Here is a 9,586-nt window from a genome sequence, read left to right on the forward strand (position 1 = left end):
AATAAATACGCATTACATTTTTTATTAAAAATATTAGAATGTTGCATTATCGTGTAATTTGACATTACATTTTAGCTCATCACGAGATTTGAATATGATCGTTTTATAAAATATTGTATTTATATTTTATAAGCTATTTATTTGCTATTCGGATTAAAATATAATGCTGACACAGATTTGGCAGATCAGTCAGATTATGTATCTTTACTAGAATATAAATATATGTTTACGAAAACGAGCTATATTTTAAAGTAACTTGCTATAGATTTTTCCATTAGAAATATGTGACAAATGAAGAAAGGATATTGTATTCCCGCCGTTACCCAACTCATTATTGCAATCCAATTGCACACAAATTGTTTCAGTTTCTCTTCTGTCATCTATGAAATAATAATGTAAATCTTCTTGTACAAATAATGTTATTTGATTTTATGAGAAACAAAGTTTTTAAAATCCTTTATTTCAGGCATTTTCGAACATCACTGAACATTTATTATCAGCATTGTATGGTATAGAGATTACAACAGCTTCAAACACTGTCGAATGACTTTTTGATATATTCTGAATTGAAAATTTGATGTCTTTTATATTTCAAAAAGTTGATTGATAATGAATATATTGCCATTTTTATTGTAATAACTCATATCTCCGGTTCTAAACCAATTTGAATTAAATTGCTCTGTACGAATCAATATAAATCTTTTATACACAAGTGTGCATTCTTTCATTAATGATTTAAAGCGAGTAAACAATATTATAGAATCATAATTAAAAGTTATCTTATTATATATTCTCATATATAATGTAGATTTTTAAGTTTTATAAAATCTTCAGCTAAAATATCCATATTAATATTATTCCTAAACTAATATAACAAGTTGTTCATAGCAAAAGTTATGAAATTAATGGATATACAAATATATATTTCAAGTTTATGAACATTTCTTTTTCTCTTTAAAAACTTCAAGATTTTATCAAATAAAGTGATTTATAATTATATAATTTATCCGCACAGAATTAGATAAAAAAATGCCGATTAATTACATATTACATTATAATATTATTCTACTTTACAATAGATAATTTTGCAAATTTTGTAAAGTTAATGATGCACGATTCTATCGATATAAACAATGTATTCTTTCGAAAGAATTATTTTTTATTATTAATCATGAATTTATGTAAATAAACGTTCTTAATTAAAGATACATGATCATAAAGATGCAAAATATTATATATTTAAATTAAATTGATCCATGGAAATCTATTCAGGTTTTTCGAATGTTCGCGCGTTCTCTCCCTGTTCAAGCATTCAACATAGGGGCACTCTCGATCATATATATATATATAAAACGCTATCGAACATCGATCAGTGTCAAGAGTAGTGTTAGTAAGCGACAAGACTTTATTTTTCTGTGTATGCGGCCATAAAGTGTCGAAAGAAACTCGACGTTCAAATTTTCACGAATCGAAACTTTAATAGTACATAAATTTAGAAATATGTTTCGCCTATTTGTGGTAGTGGCGGCGATCTTTGTGACAAACAACGCGCAATTGCACAGGTCAGTATATATTTTTTGTATTGTATATTAACGTAATAAAAATCGAAATTATAGAGATCGATTTTTTTCTCGTAATCGCATCCGTTTCTTGGATTAAACGCGTAGCTTGTGCAAATGCAATTAATTCTTCAATACAAATTTGATGAAATTTTAAAACGTATATTTTTATTTATTAGTCAAAGAGCAGATAAGAAAAGAATATTTTTAAAAAAGTGACTCTCTTTCTTTGTTCTTTTGTAACGTTTCCTTTTGTCCGTCTTGCTTTTATCTACATTTAAACGGCGATTGTTAACGTAAATATCGTGAGGTCATCAAAACATCTTATTGTATACTATTTTTTCATGCGTTAGCAAATCATCTATAGGTATAACGAGTTGCTTTATATTATTTGTTTTTTTGACATTCTCTGCATCCTTTTTAATAGGTTGATACTTGTTTTTAAGTTATTTTTTTGTACAAAATTATATGCAAAATTACGTTACTAACTAGAAATCAATGTCCGTTAAGTTGGAATAATTTTATTTAAGACTGGATTACAAATTAAATATTATTTTAAAGATATATATGCAAATCATATATAATTTAGAAAAGTCATCGAGAGTTAATAAATGTTATTGATATATTTATATTTAAATGCATAATGTATTTATATTGTAAATATGTAAGTTATATAGTTGATTTCTAAGATGTTTAAATTTATGTAGATTTTTATGACTTATATTTGCCCTATTAAGTGGAAATATCTGCAAGTCACATCAAATGTAAATATTCATTTGATACATATATGTTGCAAGTTTATAAATAAATAAATAAATATATATATATATATATATATATATATATATATATATCTCACAGAATGTTCTTTATATTATTATATTATTTATATTATTTCAAGAATTCCGTTGTACAAGATGAATTCCATTCGAGAAAAATCGAGATCTTTGGAAAATTCTGACATCGACTTGCAAAAAGTTCTTTCGTTAAGTAATAATTTTCCTGCAGTACCTTTGTCTAATTTCCAAAACCTACACTACTATGGTAACATTACCGTTGGAAATCCGCCGCAAGAATTTAAAGTGATATTTGATACTGGTTCCTCTAATTTTTGGATACCGTCCAAGAAGTGTAATATTACAACTTGTTGTAAGTAATTTGTTTGTATATAGATTTACGCAACAATACACACACACACACACACACACACACACACACACACACACATATATATATATATATATATATATATATATATATTTAATTTGCAACCACTAATTACAAAGTTATATTTTTTCATTCAAACAAGTTTAAGGTTTTGAATTATTTTTGCGAGTACTTAGTATAAATAAAGTTACTGAATAAATTGCATTTAATCAGTGCCGTTCTTCACAAACATAAACCCGCGAATTACGCGATGAATAATATGTAATGCATAACCAAAACCGATTGCGCGGATCAGAGACATACATGCATATCGTTCTGACGAGCGGCAATAAAATGAATTTTATTCAATATTTCTTTTATTATATTAATATTTCTTACTCTATACTCCTTCGTTAAGTATCGCGAAAATAATATTTTGGACTTGTTAACATATTTTTTTATCAAAGAATATATCCATCTATTTTTGATTGGTGCGATTCACCATTGCAATACTTCCCACTATTTAGGATACACCCTGTATATATTTTTTATCTATAATCATATTTTTTAATTATTATCTTGGAATATTTAAAAAGTTTAACAAAACAGATATGAATTTAATATTTAATATTTTATGGTGTAAATCTTTTATTCCAAAAGCAAACTTTGGAATTTGCGTAAATTAATTTAATCAGTTTATTTACTCTCTAAAGATACAAACAAGCTTCGCCAAATAAAAATGATTCAAAAGTTAATTCGACAAACACATTTATATATACATATGTAATAATATATAAAAGAATGTTGTACATTTATTATAGATTAATAAGACGATATCTCTATTTTTCTAAAATTTTTCTAATATTATTTATTTGTAATATTACTGAATATGTTTATAGTAAGATTTAAGCAATATGATAGTAGAAAATCCAGCACATATATACCAAATGGTACTCTGATTCATATGGAATACATGTTTTGGAGTGTAAGTGGATTCGTATCTACTGATACAGTGAATGTAAGTCATCATTAAAGAATTCAATTCATTTACAACTATAAACTTAGTTTAAACATTTCTTATACAATCATTTTTTTCGTGTGACGATAAGGATATATTATTTCATTATCAATTTTATTATAGGTTGCCGGCCTTAATGTTCAGAATCAAACATTTATGGAAATAACTAACGCGTCAGAAATAGCCGTAAAATTCCTTGCTTATACACATTATGATGGTGTCTTAGGCATGGGTTATACCAACCTGTCTGTCAATGGGATAACGCCTATCTTCGACAACATGATTGAACAAGGCTTAGTGTCCTCACCCATTTTTAGTTTTTATCTAAATAGGTACATATATTCTCTACTTATGAACAATACATATCTCTAAACAAGGGTTTTTAATAAATATATATATGTATAAATATATACAGGGTGTCATGAGCATGACTTTAAAAAATTAAGGTAGATTAACCCAAAATTAGAAGAAAAGTCTTGTACAGTTATGCAATATTCGCAATAATTAACGAGAAGTAAATTAAAGAAAATCGGCCAATGCGCGTGACTAGAAGTGCGTGGGGGTGAAGGCGGTCTCATATTTATATTTATTTAAATATTAACATAAATTAAATTTATTATTTATATATTATTATAATCTTTTAAATTAAAATAATATTTATATTTGTGTATTAATTAAATATAATTTAACTTAATTACCATACGCACACACGCACATACAAATATTACGATATAAAATTATGCAATTTGTGCAGAGACCCTTCAGTCAGGTTAGGTGGTGAATTGATATTAGGTGGTTCCGATCCTGCTCATTACGAGGGCAATTTCACATATATTCCTGTTAGCCGCAAAAAATACTGGCAATTTACCATGGATAAGTATGTTATTTTTTAAGTTACTTTAATCATGTTTCAACAAATTATTAACGGTATTCATTTGCAGGATCATAATAAATGATCACATTCTGTGCGAAAAAAGCTGTCAAGCTATCGTTGATACAGGTACTTCGTATATATGTGGACCAAAATCAGATGTCACAAAAATTAATAGATTTATTGGAACTATTAAGATTCATGGAGTAGAAACAGTAAGTAAACGATTATGATTTTCACATAGGACGTAGCCTTTGATGAAAAAATTATAAAAAGTCGATAATACCGATAAAAATAAATATTAAGTATCCCACACAGCACCAAGTCGTTTAAAAGTATTACTAAAACTGGACATTTTTTTGTCACAGACATCTTTTACTGACATCGTTAAGTCGACAAAAAGATGGCTAAAAGTCGTCTCATGACCCGAATTCAGTGACTTTTTAGTCTTGTCCATATGATGACTAAAAGATGACTTGATTCGTTCTATATAGATTATCGACACTCGGTAGTAGGAATACTTTAATGCACACAATAAATGGGCTATTTCTCCCATTTATCCGCATAATTTTTAATAATCTGTTTAATATTCTGAATCCCAACAAGGAATCCAGATTATTAAATAAATTATTTTAAATTCAATTTGTCAGAAATTAAACTGATAAACAGTAATGTCAGGAAAAGGATGCGGCTCACACGCATACAATCATTCTGCGTAGCACATGTATGTGGCTCTCTCTGATTGATGCGTGCGAACAGTATCCTCTTTCTGGCATTACTGCTCGTAAAAGGCAAAAATATGTTTCAGATCTTATATTAATTACTAATTCTTTATATACATTTCGTGATAAATATTAAATACGAGAAAAGTTAAGAGTGGCTCGCCGCGTAGCGGCAAGCGAAGAAACACATGCCACATACTATTATGTCTTTTTTATGTCATCTTTTTCGACAAGGCGAAAAGATGTCGTTATAGACATCTTTTCGTTTTGTCGAAAAAATAACTTAAAAAAGACATCTTTTCGTTATCTTTTAGTATAATGTGCTGTGTGGGTACGTTCGAATGAAACATATAACTAAACATATAAACTCCTATGGAACAACGACATTAATTCACGTTTTGGTTGAATATACTTAACATGTTTATTAAATATTAGTAATTTATTTATGTTTATTAAATATTATTAATTTATTTATGTATTATATTACCTTTTGTGTTTAAAGATGAACTGCAGTCGAATTTCTGAGTTACCTACAATCCGTTTTATTTTGGGTGATAATGCATTCAATCTTACCGGTAAAGATTACATCACTAAGGTGAGTGCTATAGGTAAATTACTTAAATTATTTATAAGAAATTAAATTATTTATTAATATACAGGGTGTCTAGAAAGGTAAGGTCAATCGAATAGGAGGTGAAAGAGGACCATGAGTAGAACACATAATGTAAATAAACTTTTTTCGTATTCGCTATGGTTTAGAAAATACAGCGCTTTATAGGAGTGCATAAAAAGTGTTGAAATCCCTTAATATTTCGAAAAGTACGCATTTTCAAGAAAAATGTATACTGTTTTGGAAAGTCCTCGGGATTAGCTACAATAATATGCAATAAAAACTGAGGATACCCATTAAAAATGTCTAGATTATCTTTACGTGAACGCTATTCAAGATCATACTAATTTTTCTGTGTAATGCTACTTAAAACCCTACAATTTTTGTATAAAACATTTTTTTCGAAAATGCGTACTTTTCGAAATATTAAGGGGTTTCAACACTTTTTATGAACCCCTATAAAGCGCTGTATTTTCTAAACCATAGAGAATACGAAAAAAATTTATGTACATTATGTGTTCTACTCATGCTCCTCTTTCACCTCCTATTCGATTGACCTTACCTTTCCAGACATCCTATACATAAAAGAAGTTTATATTGTATATTTAATTCTGTACAGTTCCAACATAAGGGTAATATTGTATGCGCAAGCAGTTTTTTCGAAGTTGACTTGCATAGATTCAAATGGATTTTAGGCGTTCCATTTATTGGCCGTTATTACACCGAGTTTGATATGAAGAATAACCGAGTAGGATTTGCTTTGGCGAAATAAATATTTATTACTTTCTCTAGCACTTTTTTAAAATATACATCTTACATAATAAAAATGTATATAATGTACAATTATGTACATTTTGTGAGTTTTGTACGGTCTTGGATTAAAAATTGATATTAAGTATTATTCTTATATAACTAACATAATTTTCATAATAATTGTTCATTACAAACTTAACGAGATATTTAAACGTATTCGAAGACTGTGCATATCTTTAATTATTTATTTTTATCTTTAATTATTACTTTTTTAAAAATCAACAAAACATTCATCATACAAAGAGTGATATATAATGAATGATATATAACATATATTTTCACTAACGTAATTATAATTTTAATAATTGGATATAGTTTCATGACTTTTTTAAGTTTTAAAACAATTAAGTTTATATCAAATATAGGTAGTATTATCCTCCTGTCAATCGTAATATCATTAAGCTAAATAACTTTTTTTACTATGATATTACTCATGTTAGAAATTAATTGTAATTAAAAATCGCACATAGAACGAAGTAATTTTTACTGCGTTAACGTAAGAAGACATACTGTTACACAAATATACGTGTTTCTTCATTATAAAACATGATAAAACAAAATAATAATATTTATCAATAATACTATCTATTATTATATAATATAATTAAATTTTATTATATAGTATAGTTAAATATTATTATGTAATATAATATAATACAATTATATAGTATAATTAGATAGTATAACTAATAGGATATGTATATAAGGTAATAGTATAAGTATAAATATATATAACAGTATTTATTTCACATTTCATTTAATATAATATATAAATGTATAAAAATTATAAAAGTTTTATATATACACATAAGAGACAATACATATATGTAGACAAAAACGATCAAAAGAGAATGTATTACTTGAGTAAATAAAAAAGAAAATGTAGAATAATTAAAATTTCTATTTTTCAAAAGGACAATGCTCGATTGTGTCCCAAGCCGAAACAAAAATTCATCGAAAATATGTAGAAAATCTTTCCTTGTCATATTTTGTTGTGTACTTTATCATTAATTTTTGTAATTATTTGTTTAATTTTGGATAAGATTTGTCTTATCGAAAAGATTGATTTTTGAATCAATCTTTTTGATCGATTCTAATCGATTGATTAGCAAAGATTGATTTTTGAATCAATCTTTTCTAATCGCCAACCGACAAAATTCGTATGTCATCACGCAATATCGTGCTGTCACGCAATTAAAAATAATATCTCGGTGTCACCTTTTTTCGATTCAAATAATTGCGTAGAGAGTACATCGAGAATACATCAGGAATGGACTGTGTGGAGAGATTAGAAAAATCAACATTTTCTTCGTTCTTGGATAATAGATACTACTAGAAAATTTCGCAATTAAAGTAATTAGCACGCTATTCAGGAGCATCACCTTTCGACTCTTGAATGAATAAAATAAGCTTTATTAAAGAGCTCCGAGAAATTGATCTCATATTCGAATAGCATGGTTTCGCAGATTATGGTTGAATATTAATAGCGTGAAAAATTTATTATTTATCGAACTATTATTATTTGGTTTATTAATAAATAACTATGTTTATTGTAGTCAAATATTTGGTTGATTCAGTTCAGGGCAATAATATTGTCATCGTATATTGTTATCACAATAATCTAAATCAATAATTCTAAATGTTCGAAAATTATTGTTTTGCCAAAAGTCACAATTATCGGTCTGTCCATATTTGCGAACTCTATATGTCGCATACGGACGTACTGGCTGCTGTAGAAAGCTTTTCATCGATAAAGAATATTTTTGATTTCATTTATTTTAAAAAATAATTTAAATTTCCTATAAATATTAATTAATAATCAAATTAATTTATACATAAAAATTAGTTGTATAAAAATAAATCATAAAGATTAAGGGAAGAGAAAATGTACCTTTGACTAAATACTCATCTAACGGATCCACTACAGCATCGATATAGAGCTATCAGAAATATAATCAATTAATTGATTGTGTAAATACACCATTACTACATTATTACGTTGAATACCATTTTTTTGCACCTATAATGCGTACTTTATGCTCTTTTCTTTCATTTTCTCGAATTTTTTGTCTTGTCCATCTTTCCAACTATGTGAGATATGTTAGTTATACAGGGTGTCCCATTTTAAATAATACGCTCAAATATCTCCGAAACGGTGCATTAAATAAAAAAATATTTCAAACAAAAGTTGTATGGTTCGGAGGGGGACATAAGATGGTGTCATTAGTTTGACCTTGAAGAGTCACCTGAAGGTTACGTGAAGGTCACCTCCAACTTTTTAAATGGGACACCCTATATACTTTTGCATATTCTTGTAGCTCATCTCAAGAGTTTTCCAAAACACTATAATTAAGTTTGTTTTTATTAAGTACTTTTTGAGTTATAAGACTTGAAATCATTTCTTAATTTTACATAAACCGTAAAATATCTTGTAAAATATTCATTTCTCGATTATCTTACCTTAAATTTTTATGTACAAAATAATGAGAGGAATCAATTGGTGTAAAGATAAAACATAATTGTTTTTAAGAAAAAATATGTAATTTGCAATTAACAATTACATTTTTTTTTTAAACAACTGTTTTTTTCTTTACACCAATAGATTCCTCTCATTATTATGTACATAATCTATTAAGGTAAGATAATCGAAAAATGAATATTTTACAAGATATTTAACGGTTTATGTAAAATTAAGAAATGATTTCAAGTCTTATAACTCAAAAAGTACTTGAGGGAAAAATATTTTATTATGGTGTTTTGGAAAGCCATCGAGATAAGCTACAAGAATGTGTAATAAAAATAGGGGGTTCCATTTAAGAAATTGACGGTGACCTTCAAATGACTCTC

General features: G+C 27.1%; 1 protein-coding gene across 3 annotated transcripts; it reads left to right on the forward strand.

Annotated features, from left to right (window-relative positions):
- Window positions 1-1,379: 1,379 nt before the first annotated feature.
- On the forward strand, window positions 1,380-8,254 carry LOC145971692 (lysosomal aspartic protease-like). 3 transcript variants are annotated; one of them, XM_083099625.1, is made up of 8 exons: window positions 1,380-1,562; window positions 2,461-2,708; window positions 3,605-3,723; window positions 3,847-4,055; window positions 4,478-4,600; window positions 4,665-4,809; window positions 5,819-5,924; window positions 6,622-8,254. In XM_083099625.1, exons 1-8 carry the CDS (start codon window positions 1,501-1,503, stop codon window positions 6,696-6,698), a joined length of 1,089 nt encoding a protein of 362 aa, XP_082955751.1. In that variant the 5' UTR covers window positions 1,380-1,500; the 3' UTR covers window positions 6,699-8,254. The 3 variants fall into 3 exon arrangements, with proteins under 3 accessions (XP_082955751.1, XP_082955752.1, XP_082955750.1); XM_083099626.1 differs by having other exon boundaries at window positions 5,819-5,911; XM_083099624.1 differs by having other exon boundaries at window positions 5,819-5,911; window positions 6,546-8,253.
- The last annotated feature ends 1,332 nt before the right edge of the window (window positions 8,255-9,586 follow it).

Source organism: Camponotus vicinus, unplaced genomic scaffold (assembly GCF_025532165.1).
Source record: "Camponotus vicinus isolate PSW18456_S1 unplaced genomic scaffold, iyCamVici1.0 SCAF_5, whole genome shotgun sequence".
In the NCBI taxonomy this organism is placed as follows: domain Eukaryota; kingdom Metazoa; phylum Arthropoda; class Insecta; order Hymenoptera; family Formicidae; genus Camponotus; species Camponotus vicinus.